This window comes from Cetorhinus maximus, chromosome 12 (assembly GCF_964194155.1).
Source record: "Cetorhinus maximus chromosome 12, sCetMax3.hap1.1, whole genome shotgun sequence".
NCBI lineage: Eukaryota > Metazoa > Chordata > Chondrichthyes > Lamniformes > Cetorhinidae > Cetorhinus > Cetorhinus maximus.
Genome location: NC_135890.1, coordinates 58,071,022 through 58,093,811, shown reverse-complemented (window position 1 = coordinate 58,093,811; position 22,790 = coordinate 58,071,022). Strand labels below are relative to the sequence as shown.

The window sequence follows — 22,790 nt, the reverse complement described above, 5'->3', positions numbered from 1 at the left end:
AAACCTGCAATCTCTACCACCTAGAAGGACAAGTGAATGGGAACACCACCAACTCCAAGTCACTCACCATCCTGACTTGGAAATATATCGCCGTTCCTTCACTGTCACTGAATCAAAATCCTCGAACTCCCTTCCCAACAGCACTGTGGGTGTACCTACACCACATGGACTGCAGCGGTTCAAGAAGGCAGCTCGCCACCACCTTCTCAAGGATGGGTAAGGATGGGTAATAAATGCTGGCCCAGCCAGCAAAGCCCACATCCTGTGAAAGAATCAAAAAAAGCCACAGGGGTAGCACCGCATGGCAGTAGTTGGAAGTGGATGAGTGGTCTTAATAGATGCACAAAGGGAGTCACTTGGCTGTTTAAACAATATTCATTGTGTTATGATTATGTTCATTTCAGTGAATCAAGGACTTTATTTGAACTCCTCATTCTCTTGGTCTCTAATTTGTTGCATCTCAAGTTCCACTTGGACAGCAGTCTTCAGGTGAATGGTATGACCAGGTTGGAAGACAAATAAAGCATGTAAATGTAACAGTTGTATTTTGGACCGTGGAAATGATGTGTGTTAGGGGCGATGCCACAGGTTTTATGATTGCACAGCTAAATTGCTCTGATGCATATTTACTAGCTAAAGTGTGCCTGTGTGAGGCCATCACGGCTTCTCAGGCAGCCAAGCGTGTGGTTGCAGGCACATAGGCCACATCTGGCTGCTGCTCCTTCTCCTTGCATGCCAATTGTTCTGTCCCTTCCTCTTGCTGTAGCACTGCAATGAGGACATTGATGCAAGATGCAGCAGACCACATCTATTTTGGAGAGCAATGATGTATACTGAAAGGTGCCTCCAGGTTGTCCAGGCCCCTGAATTGAATGTTCAGCAACCCAATGGCTTGCTCAATGTGGTTATGTGGTTCTTGTTGCTTCTCACCTCTGCATTAGTGATAGGGCTGTCACAGTAATCATCAGCTAGGTCCTCCATGGGTAACTCTTGTCTCCAAGGAGATCTGCTCTCACACTGTGGAGGCGTGGAGATCTTTGGGAGATGTGACTGTTGGAGAATGAAAGGATCATGGCACTTTCTAGGGTATCTTGCACAGACGTTCATGATAATGTTTTGGTGGTGACATTTGAGCTGAACATGGAGGGAGTGGAGTCCCTTCTGATTGATAAATACACTAGGCTGATCTGCCACATGTATGCAGCCAATGACTTGTCTGTCTGTAGGAATCCTGCCACTGCAGCAGATGCAAGAGCTCTCTGTGTCTGACTGGCCTCATCAGTGCCATAGTGGGCATAAATGGTGACCCTGGCAAACACGGCATTGCTCACCTGGGTGATACACTTGTGGACAGCATATCATCAGACCCTGCAGATGTCACTAGCAGATCTCTGGCAGGAACCCAAAGCAAAGAATTTCAGGGCTGTGGCCTCAGCAGCCACTGGCAATGTGTGTCTACCTGGCCCTTTTGGAAGGAGGTCTTGTTCCAGGAGGTTGCAAATGTCAGCAATGACTTGCCGTAAAAGTATGAGCCTCCTGGCGGGGGTGCTGTCTGACCCTCATCAATGTCAAGGACGCTGGTCTTATCTGTGTGCTCTGTGCTGGGGTAGCAACTCCTTTGAGCTGGGAATTCTTTGCCCATCTCCTCTGTCCTCAGGAGCAGCACGTGACTGCATAGAAGGTGGCTGTTGTTAGTGTGGCTCCTGGTGTTGAAGTGTTGTTTCTCATCAGAAGTCCAAGTAGAGTTGCATAAGCTGTTCTCAAGCTGTAGTGAAGGCTGACAGCAGAAAAGATCAAGATCAGGGTGACTGACCCAACAGCTTCACGTGGGTTTCTTGCTTGCCTCTAAACACGTCTCAGTTTCATTAATGTTCCTTGGAGTTGGCGAGATCATGTTGAGTTTCTGACCAGCATTTTTCAGGGTTTTAATCACCACCCACCCCACCCACCAACCTTGGCAATTAAAATCCTGCCTGTAGTTACTGTTGTAATATGGCACCCAATTTATGCATAGCAAGGTCCCACAAACAGAAATCAGATAATGACCATATCATGTTGTTATGATCCCAAGCTGAGGCTACCACTGGACAAGCCTGATCCAAGGGTGGATCCCAGCTTGATAGATCCTAATTTTTATTTGTTTATTTAGATCCCGGGGAGAGGCTACTGAACAGAGCCACCAGAGTCAGCTAATGAACTTTTAACAAAAGCATAAAACATTTATTAAACAAGAAAAGATTAATTATATTACAATACTCCTTCACCCACTGTACCTTTACAGATATATACAGATTTGTAAGGATAATGCAAGTTACAAAAACTATCTTATACTCTAATGTTCACAGTAAGTACACAGTCCATGTACCAATAGGCAACCCGTGGTCAAGTACAACATACTCTGTAAGCAAGTGACAGATACCACCCCAGACAGATGCTATGGATCTCTCCCCAACTCCCCCAGATGCTTGTCACATCATTTGCCAACCAGTCTCACTGAACTCCAGCTTTCACATGGGGGTTTCCAATCTCCACTTTTGAAAGACTCACTTTGGAATCTTCTCCCAAACCAACACTTTCTCTCAGACACCTTCTGCAAGTGTTTACCTCCAGGGTTTCTAACTCTCTTTCCAGTGTTCCTCTCTCCTGGGTCACCACATGCATTCAACCCGTCGTCCGCGCACTCTCTCTCACCGACTCAGCCATCAACAGTACCACTGCTTCACATGCCCATAGCAAAGAGTTACAGACCTTCAGTTGTCTCTTTGGACCTTCTGGCCTCTTGCAAGCTTTTCTCGCTTTTAATCTACTTTCTGTAGCTTTTGTCTCTATAAATCTGACGATTGGAGCCTTTCTTTCTGCCCCTCACTCTTAACTTCATTAACAGGACCTTTTCCAGGTTCCTGTCCTTCCTTTGATTAGAAGGTCTGCTTGGGACTTTCTCTTGTTCCACTCCCCTGGATTTCGTGGTCTTTTTAGCTTGGGACTGGCCATCTGTCCCCTTTGCTCTAATTTCCCCTGGCAGCTACTTTCAAAACCAACCAAACTCAAACAGCTTCCAAATCAAACTGCTGTTTCTAGTTTCTTCTGTATGGCCAGAATTTTCAGCTCGCTCCCTGAGGCGTAAAATGATGCGGGGCGACAAAGGGTGTGCATCCCAACGTCATCGCGCGTCATTTAGATTTTCAGTTCAGCGGGCATGTAGCTGAGCCGAACTGTCGAAGACCTATTAAGGCCATTTAAATATCATTTAAAATAATAAACTGAGCTGCCAGTCCAACCTTAAGGTTGGCAGGCAGGCAAAGAGCCCAGGCAGCCTTCGCATTTTTCATGGAACCTCATCACGGGCGGGATGAGGTTTCATGAAGGGTTTATAAATTAAATACATTTTTCATTAATGTTCCTTGACATGTCTTAAAATATTTTCTTTTCTTTATTTAAGCTTTGGTGCCTCAGGGAGATTTCTGCGCTCCTTCACGTGCATACCACCCCCCCCCCCCCCCCACCCCCCCCCCCCCCCACCCCCCGCCGCCCGCACAGGCCACTCAGCACTTCCGGGTGCGCGTCATGCTGGGTGGGCCTTAATTGGCCCACCCATGTAAAATGGTGGCGCGGACCCAATCAGGGGTACCGATCGGGTTTGTGCCCGCTCCCTCCCGCCCCCACACAACCCTCTCGACGGGGGGAAATTCTCCCCTATATGTCTGTGGGAGGGACCTACCTCTCTGGACTCTGTTGCTTGACAACAGCCCAGTTTTTTTTTTGCCCTTGTTCACTTTATTTATTTAGAAATGCAGGCACCTTTTAAACTGAAACTAAAACTCAATTTGACTGTTTCTTAACACACAAATACAGAAATAAAAATCAAACTTAAACATTAAAGCTAAAAGTCATTCCTAACATCTACAAATCTCAATATAACTTACTTGAACTATCTCTATTTACTATCAATATGTTTTAGTGATGTTGGTTGAGGGATAAATATTGGAGGACTAAATCTACATATTCAGATTAACATTTCATCTGAAAGGCAGCAACCACAACAGTGCGGCGTTTCCTCAGTGTCTGCAGTCAGCCTAGATCAGTGTTTTTCAACTATAATTTTCCAGAAGCCAAGGGTTCCCCAAGCAAGGGTTCCATGCAATTTTCAGCTTATTTGAAAATTGTACCAAATTTTTCAAGATATGTTGTTCTTACATTTAATGCAAAATAATCATTCATTCATAGTGTTTTACTTTGTTCTAATTTTTGTTTGATAATATATGTATAGAACAGTGGGAGGGGAAAAGGGCGAGAAGGTTGGGGTTCTGCAGAATTTCCCAATGTATTATAGGGTTCCTAACCAAAAAATGATTAAGACCCTGCATTATGAGCTCAAGAGCAGGATTTTACTTTTGTTTACAGGCGAGTGTCCCGACGTCATCGCGTACCCTTGCGATCTTTTGGTCAGCAGGCGCATGTGAGAATCAGCAGCGTGCCTACTGACAATCAAGAGGCCTATTAAGCAGGTATTTTTGTAATTTGTATTTTTCGCTGCCCACCCAACCATTCGGTTGGCAGGCGGGCAAACAGGCCAGGCGGCCTTTGTATTTTTTATGAAACTTCATCCATGGGCGGGATGAGGTTTCCAACGGCAAATAAAAAATCGGAATGATTTTTTTCAACTTCATTTCAAACATGTCCCTCTTCATGTGGCTGAGTCACATGTGGGGACATGTTTATATCATCTTTTAAATCTTTATTTTTGTTTCTCCAATTTTTCAGCTCCCTGAAGCAGCTCTGTGCCCTCAGGGAGATTTCAGCGCGCGCGCCCGTGGGCGTGCATGCACAGACTTCCGCGCTCGCCCTCTTCCCGCCCCTACCCCGACAATGCTGAGCATTGCAGCCAGCGTGAATTTGCAGTCGGGGGGCCAATCGTGGGCAGTGGACCTTGTACCTACAAACTTCAAACTCAGAGAGAAGAGAGCTGTCCACTGAAGTACAGCTGTTAAGCCAGTATATTACTTCCCTTCTAAAATTATTAAAATGGTTTGTTTTATTTTTAAGCTTCAGCCTCAAATATGACCACCAGAACATTACCATGAATGTCTGAAAGATATTCTGGAAAGTGTATTAATTCTTTCATTCTGTTGGAAAATTAAATTAATATTTATACAAGGCTAAACTATGAAGGGGTGATAACCCAACTGGTAAGAACTCTGGCAAAAGACTGAAAATTCCACAGAATTTCCATTATTGATGAGGTTAAGTCCAAACCAAAGAAGTAATTGTCTTGAGATAAAAACAAAAAGCTACTGCGGATGCTGGAAATCCAAAACAAAAACAGAATTACCCGGAAAAACCCAGCAGGTCCGGCAGCATCGGCGGAGAAGAAATCAGCCAACGCCTCGAGTCTTCACGACCCTTCGGCAGAAGAAGGGTCGTGAAGACTCGAGGCGTTGGCTGATTTCTTCTCCGCCGATGCTGCCGGACCTGCTGGGTTTTTCCAGGTAATTCTGTTTTTGTTTTTAAGTAATTGTCTTGACCGAGTGTTGCAAACTGGCACATTCCAAGGTCCAGGACTATGTGCTGAGAAATGGACTAAAGTTTGAGGCAGCTGCTGCCGAGGCTGCTCACCACCACCTTCTCAAGGGCAATTAGGGATGGGCAATAAATGCTGGCCTAGCCAGCGATGATGATATCCTGTAAATGAATAAAAAAAAATGGGGAAGCTTTGCTAAGGCCTTTCAGCCATAGTACACTGAGGGGCTACAAACTATGTAGAGCTCCTCAGCTGTGTGCCTGACAAGGAATGTATATTGTAAATATCAAGAGTATTGAAATTGTATTGAGGCACCTGAGTGGAACATACTATCTGGAGACAAGTTGAGTTTTATTGCACTTTCTGTAGTTTTCAAGTTGAATTGGGGAAAACAGAGAAGTAATTGTTCACACAAACTGTCTTAATGAGCAATTTGCATATTAATATTTAAGTGAATGTGACATTGTGTGATAAAGGAACGAGGTGGAGTTCAGAAGGAGAAAGAATCAGCCAAAACAATTTATTTTAGTGAAAACAAATTAACAAAGTTAACAGAGCACTTTTTGGAATACAGTTACCAACAGGGGAAGACCAGTCAGCGCAAATGGTAGCAGGAAGCTTAATCAAGGCTCATAGAATCGTCAGAAAATCAATAGCCCAAAGAGTGATGGGAAGCATGGCTATTAATTTCCAAAAATTGTATGGATGTCACTGAGTTATGAGGTACAGTGGCAGACAGGTACTGCACCCAGGGGTTACTGACAACAAGATGACATTGGCACCAATAGGTGCACTGATGCTGGAGGGCACTGTACCCATAGGGGCACTAATGCTGTGGGGCGGGGGCAAGGAGGTGGTGGCAAAGTTAAATGAAGTTAATTTGTTGGGTAATATGATAGACAGATTCTGTCCTGGTTTCTTCTCTGGCCTTTATTTAAATGTTACAGTGCAATAAGCAGGACATAGTGAAGCCGAGTTTTGAACTCTTTAGACGGTAACACAGCTTTAATCAAATCATCTCTTTTTACACACTCAAATCTCACCCTTATTTCCCTTAACTTCAAATTTGGGGATTAGTTTGTGCATTGCCCTATATAATGCTTTTTGCTGATTTCTGTTTGTTTTACCCTCAGCAGTCTCAGTCACTCACAGTTTAAGCCTGTGCTAAATAGGTTTTCAAACTATTAATTTACTCAATCTCTCATTCAGGACCTTTATACTTTTCTAATTTAATTGTGCACACATTGTCATAACTGTCCTTTCTGCTTATTTTCAAATTAACTCTTTCCTTCACACGGGAGAAGAGGGGGAAGTGGGGAGAACTGAATTCTGAGCAGCATTGACCCTGGGGCGGAGCAGCTGCACTTTGAGGGACTCAAAAGTTGCCTGGGTAAGCTATGATCATCAAATAAAGTAAATGCTTAATAAGTGGCTGTATCTGTGCCAGGATGTATGGCTGATCTGTATTGTCAGGCATGGATAGCTAATTTACATTGATTGCATTATGCATCAAAGGTCACTGGCTGACTGTAGGACAGTTAAAACAATCTAATCAACCAGTAATTATACTTACATATATAGTCATAATCTGTTGTTACAAATATAAGGCATAGTTTGTGATTCTTGTAGTTAGTAAAAGTAGAATATTAAAAAGGAGAGAAGGTCATAGGTGAAAGAATAGACCACCTGGTATGCAAACATCACCAGTTCTACCTGTGTTTTAATTGACACTTGTGCAAAAACACATATTAGCTTAAATATAGATCTCTGATCTTAACTGTAACAAATACAATTGTTTTCCATTATGAAAGCAACAAAATATTAGATCAGTTCAATTTATACTGAGAATGCTGATGTGAAAAATGTACTTTGTGACTTTATAGAATTGAACAATTATTTATATATTTTACAGAACATAATTTTAGTTAGCGTGACAGAAAACATACAGAGCTTCCAAAGGTCAAAGTGGGAATCTCCGCATAATTACCCTCCAAAAGAAAAGACAACAGCAATGAATCATGATTCAGAGGAATTGTTTTGTTATTTTTGATTGAACAGTGCACACCAACAGTATCCGCAATCACCAACTTGAACAAAGTGACACTGGTCCTCAGCGGAAGTCTCGTTCTCGCATCTGGTGCTGTCTATAGGATAAATTAGACAATGGGTTTTTCTCCTGGGGGCTCAGCCTCACTTGAAGTGTTTGGTTTAAAATTAGCACTCTCAAAGAGACCAGGGCCAGTAGAGGGAAACACCTCCTGCAGCTTCCCTTACAGTTGTGTCTTATGTGGTATTTGCCCCATAACATTCGTTCACTCCCATCCACACTTTGATTTGCTGTTGAAGTATTCCTTTATTTTTAAAATGCCTTCATTCATTTCTTGCATACCTTCAGTCTCTAGTTTACTTTCCAACTGTAAAGCAAATTTGAGAGTGATGGATTGTTAAGTACTTGATCACGAGTTGACTCTACAGAAAATGTACAGCACAAAACCGATCCATGACAGTGTTAATGTGCACTGAGAAAGTGCTGTCTTCTTCGTTTTGTGTATTGTGCTGTTAAAAAGCATTCAAGTGTTACAGTACATTTTAATAGTATGAATTATAAATATAATAGTGCCCGAAAGTCTGTGGGGTTACAGCACTCACCCTCCGAGACTCTGCCATAAGTCTCCAAACCAGGCAAAGACCAGACCAGGCCTATCAGCTCTGGCAGCGATGGGTGTTCCTGGTTGGGAGTGAAGCCTCTGCCTGACGAAGCAAAGACACGAGCATGGGTGGGAGACGTAATAGAGGATGAGGTTTCCTTATTTCCGATCTGGGTCTGCATTGGAAGACCAGTTTACTGGATGAGGGTGGAAACATGGTGGAAATAGACCTCACATTCTCCATCCGAATCGTTATGGACCTTCACCTCGGTCACTATTTATGATTTTCCCATTATGACCAACACTCTAGATATGCCTCTTGTGATTGAGGTACTTGCTGCTATTATTTAAAATGAAGTGACCCTTCCCCTCTCCCTGACCCCTGCAATGGAGGTCACTGGTATCAAAGATCTACAGGTTTTCAACCCCTAATTGGCCTCCTCCTGACCTGGGCAATTCTGGCTGGGAGTTGGAGATCCAGTACCCGTGACCAGTACATCACTGGGTTTGCAGCACTCTATAAAACTATACAAAGCATAAGGGTTGAAGTCACTGCCACAGATACAAAGCTGTACACTCTCCCTCACCTGAAAAGAATACCTTAGGATGTATTTCCCAAGTTCAACCATAGCATCCTTTTCTTTAAATTCATTCTCGTGCTTCTGAAAGAAAATGAAGATGTTGTTTAAGGATTTGCCGCCCTGACCAGTGAGATGAAGTGAATGATGATCCAGGAACCTTGCATCATAAAAATCATCTCATTACCTTCGATTCCTCAGTGAGAAAGTTCTCCATCTCCTCCTTGGTCACTGCGCCCATGTCAGCAATCTGTCGATAGTAAGCTTTCACTTCTTCCTTGTAGTGTGGAATGTCTCTGGCATAAAGCACTTTATTGGTTGGAGAGTGCTAAAAAGGAAGAACTTGTATTTATCTAGAGCCTCTCAAAACATCAGGATGTCCCAATGCATTTTACAGACAATGAAGTGCCGTTTTTGAAGTTGTGAGAATGGATTTTTTAAAAAATATATTTTGGGGAATGTTGTGTTATTCTGTAAAGAAGGCTTGGCTGTGCGTGTGTGCATGTGATATTTAAATGAGCCAGGCAACAGTTTGATAGAAGTCAGGTTGTCTGGGTATTTGGAAACATGAAAAGGATAGAGGTGTTAAGTTGAGGCACAAGGAAATAGGTTAGATCTAACATTTGTAGATAGTTGGAAGGTTGTTTGAATAGCAAAGGGGAGTTAGAGACAAGGGAAATGTTTGCATCTTGCAGGAGTTCATAGGTAAACAAGTAGTGGGGATGTGATATTTTATTGACCTAAAAGTAGAGATAAGATGGAAACATGAAAGGTCTTATATTTGGAAGGGTTTGAGTTTTGAAGGGCTGCAAGAACAATGGAAATGAGATGAAAAGGAAAACAGTATATTAGAGTTACTGTGGATAGCTGTTGAGCTGTTAAGAACAAAGAACAAAGAAAAGTACAGCACAGGAACAGGCCCTTCGGCCCTCCAAGCCTGCGCCGATCATATTACCCGTCAACTAAAACATTTTGCACTTCCGGGGTCCATATCCCTCTATTCCCATCCTATTAACGTATTTGTCGAGCTGCCTCTTAAACACCACTATCGTACCTGCTTCCACCACCTCCTCTGGCAGCGAATTCCAGACACTCACTACCCTCTGCGTAAAAAACTTGCCCCGCACATCTCCTCTATAGTTTTCTCCTCTCACCTTAAATCTATGTCCCCTAGTAATTGACTCTTCCACCCTGGGAAAAAGCTTCTGACTATCTACTCTGTCCATACCATTCATAATTTTGTAAACTTCTATCAAGTCACCCCTCAATCTCCGTCGCTCTAGTGAGAACAATCCAAGTTTCTCCAACCTCTCCTCATAGCTAATAACCTCCAGACCAGGCAGCATCCTGGTTAACCTCCTCTGCACCCTCTCCAATGCCTCCATATCCTTCTGGTAATGTGGCGACCAGAATTGCACACAATATTCCAAGTGTGGCCTAACCAAGGTTCTATACAGCTGCAGCATGACTTCCCAGCTTTTATACTCAATACCCCTGCCAATGAAGGCAAGCATGCCATATGGCTTCCTGACTACCTTATCCATCTGCATTGTCACTTTCAGTGACCTATGGATCTGTACACCCAGATCCCTCTGCCCGTCAATGCACTTAAGGGTTCTGCCATTTACTGCATAATTCCTGCCTGTATTAGACCTTCCAAAATGCATTACCTCACATTTGCCCGGATTAAACTCCATCTGCCATTTCTCCGCCCAAGTCTCCAACCGATCTATATCCCGTTGTATCCTTTGACAATCCTCTTCACTATCTGCAACTCCTCCAACCTTAGTGTTATCTGCAAACTTACTAATTAGCCCAGTTACATTTTCCTACAAATCATTTATGTATACTACAAACAGCAACGGTCCCAGCACTGATCCCTGCGGAACTCCACTAGTCACAGCTCTCCATTCAGAAAAGCACCCTTCCACTGCTACCCTCTGTCTTCTATGACCAAGCCAATTCTGTATCCATCTTGCCAGCTCACCTCTGATCCCGTGCGACTTTACCGTCTGTACCAGTCTGCCATGAGGGACCTTGTCAAAGGCCTTACTGAAATCCATGTATATAACATCCACTGCCCTTCCATTGTCGATCATCTTTGTCACTTCCTCGAAAAACTCGATCAGATTCCCACCTCTGTCCCTGAGTGGGCCTACCCTTTCCCTGGCTACCCTCTTGCTTTTTACATATGTATAAAAGGCCTTGGGATTTTCCTTAATCCTGGTTGCCAGTGACTTTTCATGACCCCTTTTAGCCCTCCTGACTCCTTGCTTAAGATTCTTCCTACTTTCTTTATATTCTCCACGGGCTTCATCTGTTCCCAGCCTTCTAGCCCTTACGAATGCTTTCCTTTTCTTTTTGACTAATCTCACAATATCGTTCGTTATCCAAGGTTCCTGAAACTTGCCATACTTATCCTTCATCCTAGCAGGAACATGCCGGTCCTGAATTCTTATCAACTGACGTTTGAAAGCCTCCCACATGTCAGTTGTTGATTTGCCCTCAAACATCCGCCTCCAGTCTAGATTCCTCAGTTCCTGCCTAATATTGTTATAATTAGCCTTCCCCCAATTAAGCACCTTAACCCAAGGACTCCTGTTATCCTTATCCACCAGTACCTTGAAACTTACTGAATTATGGTCACTTTTCCCGAAATGCTCCCCTACTGAAACTTCGACCACCTGGCCGGGTTCATTCCCTAATACCAGGACCAGTATTGCCCCTTCCGTAGTTGGACTATCTACATATTGTCTCAGGAAGCCCTCCTAGATGCACCTTACAAATTCTGCACCATCCAAACCCCTAGCACTAAGTGATTCCCAGTCAATATAGGGAAAGTATTCCTATGAAACCCAGTTTTAATATTGCACCTCCTCTCAGTCCTCGAAACAGAAACAAGAGTGAAGTAAAGAATGTGAAAATAAGGGCAGGTGTAAAACGTGTGGGGGTGGGGGGAGGCGTGTAACGGTTGGTGGTGTACCTAACGAGTGGATGTAACAGGCAGGAGGGTGTAAAGCGCATAGGTGTAATGGGTGGGGGTGTAACAGACAGGGGTGTAACGGGCAGGGGTGTAACAGACGAGGATGAGGGTGTAATGGGTGGGGGTATAATGAATGGGGGTTGTAATGGGCAGGGGTGTAATGGGCAAGGGTATAATGGGCAGGGGATATAAGGGGTGGGGTTGTAAGGGGTGGAGGTGTGACGGGCACGATTGTAAGGGTGGAGGTGTAACGGGTATGGGTGTAATGGGTGAGGGTGTAACAGGCAGGAGTGTAACAGACAAGGGTGAAACGGGTGAGGGTGTCACCTGTGGGGACGTAACAGACTGGTGTAACGGGCGGGGGTGTAATAGGTGAGGATGTAATGGGCGGGGGATGTAAAGGGCAGGGTTGTAAGGGGTGGAGGTGTAACAGGCAGGGGTGTAAGGGGTGATGGTGTAATGGGTGGCATTTTAATGGGTGGGGTGTAACAGGTGGGGATGTAAGGGTCAGGGTGTCATGAATGAGGGTTTAACGGGCAGAGTGTGACAGGTGGGGGTGTAACGGGTGAGGGTGTAAGGGGCAGGGTGTAACAGATGGGGGTGTAAGGTGTGGGAATGTTATGGGCAGGGATGAAAGGGGCAGAGGTGTAATGGCTGCGATTGTAATGGGTGGGGGTGTAACAGACAGGGGTGTAACGGGCAGGGGTGTAACAGACGAGGATGAGGGTGTAATGGGTGGGGGTATAATGAATGGGGGTTGTAATGGGCAGGGGTGTAATGGGCAAGGGTATAATGGGCAGGGGATATAAGGGGTGGGGTTGTAAGGGGTGGAGGTGTGACGGGCACGATTGTAAGGGTGGAGGTGTAACGGGTATGGGTGTAATGGGTGAGGGTGTAACAGGCAGGAGTGTAACAGACAAGGGTGAAACGGGTGAGGGTGTCACCTGTGGGGACGTAACAGACTGGTGTAACGGGCGGGGGTGTAATAGGTGAGGATGTAATGGGCGGGGGATGTAAAGGGCAGGGTTGTAAGGGGTGGAGGTGTAACAGGCAGGGGTGTAAGGGGTGATGGTGTAATGGGTGGCATTTTAATGGGTGGGGTGTAACAGGTGGGGATGTAAGGGTCAGGGTGTCATGAATGAGGGTTTAACGGGCAGAGTGTGACAGGTGGGGGTGTAACGGGTGAGGGTGTAAGGGGCAGGGTGTAACAGATGGGGGTGTAAGGTGTGGGAATGTTATGGGCAGGGATGAAAGGGGCAGAGGTGTAATGGCTGCGATTGTAATGGGTGAGGGTGTAACAGATGGGGGTGTAATATGTGGGGTGTAATGGCCAGGGGTGTAAGGGTGTACTGATCACTAATACTCCTTTTCCCCCCAATGGTTAAAATCGGCCCTAACATAATTACCTTCCCAAGCTGGTGTGACACTAAGGAAAAGGAATCCATGAAAGCCTGTGCAATGACAGAGAGACAGCTATCCAAGTGCGGGCTTTTCTCCATATCAAACACAAACTGCGGATTTTTAATGATGTTTATCCAAAAGCGCAGAGGAAGGCTGGTGAAGAAAAAAGAATAATATTAAAAGCTGACAGTGTCAATGTCAAATATGACAACATTGATGTGCTCCTGTTGTTTTTCATTTCCCTGATGATCCAGTGACTGGATCCGAGTATCTGAACCATACTGATTGGTTATAGTCCCAGTTTTGAGCCCTGCTCTCTGCTGTTTCACCGCAACAATGTTATTACTGACCATACACAGGATAGAGCAACTTGGCATCACTTCATTACCAGCCAAGACCCTCCCTGATGAGGGGAGGGAGTCTGAAGTTGGGGAAAGTGATCCCCTTCTCGTCCTGGTAATTTGATGGATCCAATCGCTTACCTGTGCAGAAACTGCTCAATTATCCCTCCATCATATATCAGTGCAATGAGAGTCAGTGGAGAGAGAGGGAGGGGGGTTTACAACAGGCAAGTGATTTGACCTGTCAGAATAGCTGCTTGTGTGGTGAAGATGAAAATATACTTCATTGATCACCTGTCCAAGGGCATGTCTTACAGATGAGAAATTAAACTGAGATCTCGTTTCGTCCTCTCAAGTGGACAAGAAAGATCCCATAGCACTATTTGAAAAAGAGCAAGGCAGTTCTCCTCCACGTTCTGGCCAATATTGATCCCTCAACCCCCATGACTGAAAAAGATTACATCCCATTGCTGTTTGTGGGAGTTTGCTGTGCACAAATTGGCTGCCACGTTTCCTACATTATCAACAGTGACCACACCTCAAAAGTACCTCAGTGACTGTAAATCACCGTGGGACAGTCCTGAGGTTGTGAGGGTAACAAAGGCTTGCATTTATATAGCACCTTTCACAACCATCAGATATTTCAAAGTGTTTTACACCCAATGAAGTACCTCTGGCGTGTAGTCACTGTTGTAATCTCGGAAAGGTGCAATATATATGCAAGTCCTTCTTTTAGTAAATCTATGCCTTTTGGACACTTGTTATACTCCGTCTTTACTATACAGAAGTTGTTTTTGACCATTCACTGTTCTGTTTTTGACTGGAGCAGGCAGTGGGGCGACAGGGAAGTAACAATACAAGCATGAACACAAAATGATCAGAAAGCTCCATGTGTCACTAGGCCAGAGGGAGAATCAAGAGATTGGAGTACATTCAGAGAATGTGCAAGATCGTATCCACGATGGATAACACAACACAGTAGCTTCCACACACAACTGCACTATATTTGAAAAAAAGGGCAACAACTAGAAACAAAGTGCAGGAAACATCGGGCAGGTCAGCAGTGCCTGGGGATAGAGGAGCGTAGGGTAAACCTTCCTGGTCTAACATTCTTTTAGAAATTAGAACCATACGGCTGAATAGACAAGATTAAAGCTGCAATTATTGAACAAGGATGTGTATTCAGCTTTGAGCTGGATTCCCACAATAGCTGGATCTTCTCCCAATTCACAAAGAAATCCATTCTACATAACGAACACAAGGCCAACTGATTAGCTGCCTGTGCAATCTTCAAGTAGATTTTACCAGGTTACCAGGGCAATGGAAGATTGTCAATGTATAGGAAAGGACAGTGGGTCTGGCAGAATGCCATCAAGTTGGTTGTATCTACATTGAGCCTCAAGTACTTTCTATGGGGCTTCTCAATCTCAAGTGAAGCGACACATACCAGCCAATTCCAAGAACAGATGACAACCATGTCGAACATCTTTCAGCACTGAATGGGGAGTTCAAGATCCTCAAGTCCAGAGTGGGTTATAATCCTCCTGCCCTTATCTCAAGGCTGTGAGCAGGATTTTTTGGTCGGCATGCAGGCGCAATCGGCGGGCCCGGGAATGGCCAGGGAACGGACTGCCACCCATGTTCGACCCCAACCACGATTTCACGTTGGCTGGCTCATTAACGGCCAGCCAGCGTGAAGCACGTGCTGAAATGCTCCACGCTGCTGGGGCGGGGCCAGGAGGAGAGCGGGTGCTGACATAAGCACGGGTGCGGGGCGAGCGCTGAGCGAAAGTCGCCTGAAGGCAGAGAGCTGCCTCAGGGAGCTGAAGACTTCAAAACAGTTAAATAAAGATTTTAAAATCCGGAAAAAAATGTCCACGCATCAGAATCAGTCACCTGAACATATGATGAAAATTCTGTCCATACATTTTTAAAAATTTAATAACGGAAACCTCATCCTGCCCTTGGATGAGGTTTCATCAAAAATGCAAAGTCCACCTGGCAGGTTCTGTAACGTTGGACAGACCATGAAAAATCAGAGACAATTGGAACTTTAACAACTTTAATTGTCTTCTTAATTGTCAGGAGCGGGCCCGCCGACTGAAATATTGCACAAACGCGTGATGGCATCGGGATGCTCGTCAGATGTCATCTCACGCAATTTCGCGTCCGATTAGTCGGGCACACGCCTGCACGCCAACCTAAAAATTCTGCCCTGTGAGTGTAGAACTCAGAACTCTGAATGCATGCGCTGTTTTCTAAATGGTAAGCATGCCAAGTTGTAGCAAAAGCAACAATAATGCACCCACAATGTGTGACATTCAGTACCTGTTAGTCTTCCATATGTGTAACACATCAGGATCAGTTATCTTCTTATTGAGGGCCTGAGCCTGCAACATGTCAAAGATGTGCCTAATGGCTATTGGTGCCTTGTTATTTGGAATAGCCCAGATGCTCCTAAAAAGGTCCTCAACAAAAGAGTGAAGTGCAACCTGAAACAGGAAGAAATCAGTGGCAGACACATGGGGAGGAATAGAGTTGATCTATAAAGCACTTCAAACAAATTTACAATATAACTGAATCACAGATAGAGAGAGAATTGTTCTTGCAATGGTAAAAACCTTATGCAATAAGCCTGCTTGGAGATAACTGATAGAGTGAAACTGGGTGTTTCAGAGCCTGGGCTGTTAAAATCAGGTTGAAGCTGCTGCCCACAGTATAGACGCCATGAAGTTTAAGTGCAAAACCTTTTTATGAAATTGCTTTTCTTTACAACTGCTCTGTATTACTTACCACCTCAGAAGCTGTTCTAGGCTGATAAACGTATCTCTAGAAAGACCCAGAGCAACTCTGATCTAAGCAACTTCAGCTCTTGTAAAATATTCCAAACTGGAATTACTGGGACTGCCTGGCTTTGATCATCAGGAAACAGAACTGGCACAGAGGAGGTGGCAGTGTACTGATTATGTCACTGGATTAATAATCCAGACAGTGTGCGTTCAAATACCACAGTGATAAAGGCCCTCTCACCTTTTAAGTCAGAAGGCCTTGGGTTCAAGTCCCACACTAACAACTTGAGCCCATATTCAGGTTGACACTGCAGTGCAGTATTGAGTGCTGCACTGTCAGAAGTGCATTCTTGCAAATTAGATGTTAAAGCAAGTCCCTTGCTTCCTTCGCTGGTGGACATAAAAGATCTCATGGCACTATTTTGTAGAAGAATTGGGGAGTTCCCCCTATTATTCTGGGCAATATTTATCCCTCAATCAACATTACCTAAACAGTGGCCAGGTTGCGCGATTAGCAATGAAGCAATGGTGCTAGCCGCTGATCTTGAAGAAAGCTCCCTACAAAGATCCAGCACTCTTTGTGGTATGGATTTCCCCTTTACTAACATTGGTTTAACTGGAGCCAAATCAAGAGGATGTCCAACAATAGTGATGTCATCAATCAGGGTAAGCAGCCAATCAAATTGAAATATTCTCACAGGCAGCAAACCAGAATGTAAATTGCACTGATTACAGGGAGAAAAATAAATGATTGGGACATATACATGGGATTGAAGTAGAATCTGAAGTACCACAAACAAACTTTAAAAAAAATTATTTTATCATAATGGAGGAATTTGGGATTCCATAAACAAAAATTCTAAATTTAAACAAAGGAAACCAAGAAGGTATGAGGCGTGAGTTGGCTAAGATAGATTGGGGAACTTCATTAAAAGACATGATGGTGGATAGGCAATATCTAATACTTAAGGAATGAATGTATGCATTCTAACAGTTATACATTCCTTTTTGGTGCAAAAACACAACAGGAAAAGCAGCTCAACCATGGCTAACAAAAGAAATTAAGAACAGTATTATATCCGAGGAGGAATCATATAAGTTGCTAGAAAAAGTAGGAAGCCTGAGGATTAGGAGCAGTTTAGAATTCAGCAAAGGAGGACCAAGAGATTGATTAAGAGGGGGAAAATAGAATTGAGAATAAACTTGCAAGGAGTATAAAAATGGACTGTAAAAGCCTCTGTAAGTATGTAAAAAGAAATTAGTGAAGACAAATGCAGGTCCCTTACAGTCTGAAATGGGAGAATTTATAATAGAGAACAAGGAAATGGCAGAGCAATTAAACAACTACTTTAGTTTTGTCTTCATGGAGGAAGACACAAATAACTTCCCAGAAATGTTAGGGTACCAAGGGTCTAGTGAGATGGAGGAATTGAAGGAAATTAGTATTACTGAAAAAAAAACAGTGCTGGAGAAATTAATGGGACTGAAAGCTGATAAATCCCCAGGGCCCGATAATCTACGTCCCAGGGTACTAAAGGAACTGGCCGTGGAAATAATGGATGCATTGGTTGCCATCTTCCTAAATTCTGTAGATTCTGGAACAGTCCCAGCAGATTGGAGGGTGGCAAATGTAACCCCACTATTTAAAAAAGGAGGGAGAGAGAAAACAGGGAATTACAAACCGATTACCCTAACCTCAGTAGTAGGGAAAATGCTAGCATCTATTACAAAGGATGTGATAACAGGACACTTAGAAATATCAACATGATTAGACAAAGTCAACATGGATTTATGAAAGGGAAATCATGTTTGAAAAACCAACTGGAGATTTTTGAGGATGTAACTAGCAGAAAAGATAAGGGAGAACCAGTGGATGTGGTGTATATGGATTTTCAGAAAGCTTTTGATAAAGTCCCACATAAGAGGTTGGTATGCAAAATTAAAGCACATAGAATTGGGGTTAATATATTGGTGTGGATTGAGAATTGGTTAGCCGGCAAGAAACGGAGAGTAGGAATAAATGGGTCTTTTTCGGAGTGGCAGGCAGTGACTAGTGGGGTACCGCAGGGATCAGTGCTTGGGCCCCAGCTATTCACAGTATGTATCAATGATTTGGATGAGGGAACCAAATGTAATATTTCCAAGTTTGCTGACGACATGAAACTTGTTGGGAATGTGAGCGGTGAGGAGGATGTTAAGAGGCTTCAAGGCAATTTGGACAAGTTGAGTGAGTGGGCAAATACATGGCAGATGCAGTACAATGTGGTTAAATGTGAAGTTATCCACTTTGGTAGGAAAAACAGAATGGCAGAGTATTATTTAAATGGTGATAGATTGGGAAATGTTGATGTACAAAGGAACCTGGAAGCCCTTGTACACCAATCACTGAAAGCAAGCACGCAGGTGCAGCAAGCAGTTAAGGCAAATGGTATGTTGGCCTTCATTGTAAGAGGACTTGAGTACAAGAGCAAAGATGTCTTACTGCAGCTGTACAAGGCCTTGGTGAGACCACACCTGGAGTATTGTGTGCAACAAAGGTTCACCAGACTGATTCTTGGGATGGCAGGATTGTCGAGTGAGGAGACACTGGGTCAACTAGGCCTGTAATTCACTGGAGTTTAGAAGAATTAGAGGGGATCTCATTGAAACGTATAAAATTCTGACAGGATTGGACAGACTCGATAAAGGGATGATGCTTCCTCTGGCTGGGGCGGGCCTAGAACAAGGAGTCACAGTCTCAGGATAAGGGGTAGACCATTTAGGACTGAGATGAGGAGAAACATTTTCACTTGGAGGGTGGTGAACCTATGGAATTCTCTATGACAGAAGGCTGTGGAGACCAAGTCACTGAATATATTTAAGAAGGAAATAGATAGATTTCTAGACTCTAAAGGCATCAAGGGGTATGGGGAGACAGCAGGTGTATGGCATTGAGGTAGAGCATCAGCCATGATCATATTGAATAGTGGAGCAGACTCAAAGGGCCGAATGACCTACTCCTGCTCCTATTTTCTATGTTTTTCAGGGTCAAGTTTTCCAGCAGTGATTAAGGGCTAGTACAATGTTATAAACACAGTTACACCTCATTCATCAAGGTGTAACCTTTTCAAGGAGCTTTACAGCAAGACTAATGTATTGTGTATAGGAATAGGGCAAGTTCTAGTCAGTTCAGTGATTTCTAGTTGATTGCGGACTGTGGGAACTTCAACTGCGCATCCTAGGGAGGAGCATAGAATCACTGACAGAAATCTCTGGACTTCCACTTCTGATTATGTATGCTGTCAGTTTCACAGGAGTTATGGTGATGAATGCTGATAGTTTTGCTATAATTACTTTCGGTTGAAAAGCTAGAACCATGGCCCTCTCAGGAATGTGAAATGCCCTATGGCACTATTTGAGGTAGAGCAGGGTAGTTCTTCCCTCTGTCTTGGCCAATATTTATTCCTCAACCAACATTGCTAAAGCAGGTTACCTGGTCATTATCTCATTGCTCTTTATGGGAGCTTGCTGTGCACAAATTATCTGCTGTGTTTCCTACACTGCAAAAGTGCCTACACTTCACAAGTACTTCACTAGCTGTAGAGTGCTTTGGAACATCATGAGGCCATGCAATTCTTTCTTCTGCAGCAACTTGTTGAGGGGAAACAGGTAACTGTTGGATTTCAAACCATTCGGAAATATCATGGCTGATTTTACCCAGTCAACTGAGCAGAATGGTAAAAGAACTGTCCCCATTTCAGGGATGTAACAGTACCTTAGAGGACAGCAGCTTCGTTAGATACATCTCCTTCACCTTGAATTTCTGTTTGCCTTGACCCGGCTTGGGGGTTTCTGCAAATTCAGTATGTGGTGAAACCTAAAGAAGGTAAGGTATAGTCACAAAAAGATCAAATCACTGGAAATGGTGAGTATAAATTAAACTGAAGTGTGAAATACATACCAGGTGACAAAGTTTGTTTGTAGATCCACTATCTAGATAGAGTAAATGAAAGAGGGGGATTTGTGAAGTTGGTGTTTGTATCTTAAATAAGTACAGAGTTCATTGTTATGAATTTTGTACTAAAGACAAACAATGCTGGAACATGAACCACATACCTCTTTCAAGACCGCTATTGATTAAATGGTACTCAATGTGGTTTTGAACTGTGGGGGATATATGAGTGACCTTTAGATCAATATCAGAAAGAAAAAAACCTGGTGACAAGAGAAATTTCACTCGGATATTTCTCGGTTTCAAAAAAATCACAGAGTCGGGTGAGAATAATATCCTGGGGGTATAGTATCTGACTGGCTCTTTTACTGGACTAGCAATCGAGAGATTGGGGATTCAAATCCCACTCTGGCAGGTGATGAAATTGGAGTTTAAAAAAATTGGTGATTTATTGGGTTAGCGTCAGCAGCACGAAAACGGCCAGCTTGTTGTTAAAATCCCAACAGAACTGTTCAATTCATGTCTATCAGGGAAGGGAACTGTCCATCTATACCTGGTCTGGCACCTACGGGTGAGTCCAGGTGACTCCAAGCTCACACTCAGTGGTCTCATTGCCCTCAGGGCAGCTAGAAATGAGAAATAAACAGAATCTCCTCAGTGTTGACTGAACGTCAAAAGCAGATAAAAACGCTGAACGTATGATGAGATTTAAAATTTTCCTAAAATCTTTAAGATGCAGACATTACCTTCCCAACAAGTGCTACCAAAAAGTGACATCCTAATATCCAATGAGATAATGTGCTGTTCCTGTGGCTGGTTTAAAGTGGGCCAGAAAACTTTGTTGTTTTACATCTTTGTACATCTTTAACATCCCAGGTGTTTCTCAGGAACGTAAACTGTTCAATGAGTCGAATAGAGATTAAAGAGACAGATTCAATTCTTTTAAAAATTTGTGATTTTCTTTTACCTGTTCTTGGACGGTTTACTCTTCTAATTACAACTAATGATGCTGCAGCTGGAATCTGAATAGAAAGATGTGAAAAATTAACAAGTTACAGACATTGTCAAACATGCATGATCACATACGCGTACTCACACGCACACACACGCACTCACGCACACGCACTCGCACTCACGCACACATGCACTCACACACACGCACTCTCACACACGCACTCTCACACACGCACTCTCACACACGCACACACACTCACGTACACGCACTTACGCACACGCACTCACGCACGCACACATTCACACACACACACTCACACATACTCACACTCACACACACTCACACACACGGCCCACCCCCAATTCTTTCAGATGCCAGTGCTGCTGGCAGGGGGAAGGGGACATGCGTAAATCAGAGATGGGAAACCTGAACTTAGCAGGTCCACTTGACATCAATGCTGGTTTCAAACAGACCCAGTTTTGCTCTTCCAAGGATCTTAATCCACATTTTGGAAACCACAATTTTATGGAGGAGTTGTTAACACTCTTGAAGGTCGGATAAAGTCTGTTTAGGTTTCATGATCTGAAGTGATTTAAATCCCCAGCCCTTTAAAAATGAATTAAACCAGACTACAGCTGTTAATTAGAGTAAAAAAGCAGATGCCTGCTGTTGGAGTGCACTGATGAACAAAGCGTCTGGTGCAGCTTAGAAAGAAAACATTAGCCATCTGTTGCTACAGTATCAATAGACTTCACTGTTGATATTTCCCAAGGATTGTTATTACAGCTGAGTCTATTATGAATGATTGGCTGAGTTTCTTTTTTTCATATTCATTCATGGGATGTGGGTGTCGCTGACTGGGCCAGCAATTATTGCCCATCCCTAATTGCCCTTGAGAAGGAGGTGGTGAGCTGCCTTCTTGAACCGCTGCAATCCATGTGGTGTAGGTACACCCACAGTGCTGTTAGGAAGGGAGTTCCAGGATTTTGACCCAGTGACAGTGAAGGGATGGCGATATATTTCCAAGTCAGGATGGTGTGTGACTTGGACAGGAACTTGCAGGTTGTGGTGTTCCCATGTATCTGCCGCCCTTGTCCTTCTAGAATGTTAATGGTCGTGGGTTTGTAAGGTGCTGTCTGAGGAGTCTTGGTGAGTTCCTGCAGTGCATCTTGTAGATGGTACACCTTGGTGCCACTGTGTGTCGGTGGTGGAGGGAGTGAATGTTTGTGGGTAGGTTGCCAATCAAGTGGGCTGCTTTGTCCTAGAATTGTGTTGAGCTTCTTGAGTATTGCTGGAGGCAAGTGGAGAGTATTCCATCACACTCCTGACTTGTGCCTTGTAGATGGTTGAAAGGCTTTGGGGGCTCAGGAAGTGAGTTACTTGCCACTGAACCGTATATTAGCAGGGGGCTGAGTTCACATTTTGATTGACAGTTTTAAGAGGCTTTTAAAGGATTAGCTGCCTTTGATGTTGTAAGTGGATAAGTGTTAGTTTGTTTATATAACAGATTGACCACTTGAGGGGATTTAAATTTTTGAATGGGCTTCATGAATGAAAGTTTTTTCAGTATCAAGTGAGTATAAGTCTCTTAGGTTTTTGGAAGTTTAATTTTTATTCATCTCCACATGCCTATTGTGAATACTGAA

General features: G+C 43.7%; 2 protein-coding genes across 2 annotated transcripts in view; one reads left to right on the top strand and one right to left on the bottom strand.

Annotated features, from left to right (window-relative positions):
• The window catches only part of LOC144687485 (centrosomal protein of 83 kDa-like), a 101,076-nt gene that overhangs the window by 72,120 nt on the left and 6,166 nt on the right, over positions 1–22,790 (top strand). The gene's annotated exons all lie outside the window — the stretch shown is intronic.
• plxnc1 (plexin C1) overlaps positions 6,008–22,790 on the bottom strand; it is a 139,555-nt gene continuing 122,772 nt past the window's right edge. Inside the window, exons 27-34 of the mRNA XM_078553689.1 lie at positions 21,157–21,211; positions 20,199–20,230; positions 20,013–20,114; positions 15,798–15,961; positions 13,134–13,281; positions 8,932–9,072; positions 8,754–8,828; positions 6,008–7,932 (exon numbers count right to left, since the gene is read on the bottom strand). Coding sequence (XP_078409815.1) covers positions 7,831–7,932; positions 8,754–8,828; positions 8,932–9,072; positions 13,134–13,281; positions 15,798–15,961; positions 20,013–20,114; positions 20,199–20,230; positions 21,157–21,211 — 819 coding nt within the window. The 3' untranslated portion in view covers positions 6,008–7,830. The remainder of the gene's footprint in view (positions 7,933–8,753; positions 8,829–8,931; positions 9,073–13,133; positions 13,282–15,797; positions 15,962–20,012; positions 20,115–20,198; positions 20,231–21,156; positions 21,212–22,790) is intronic.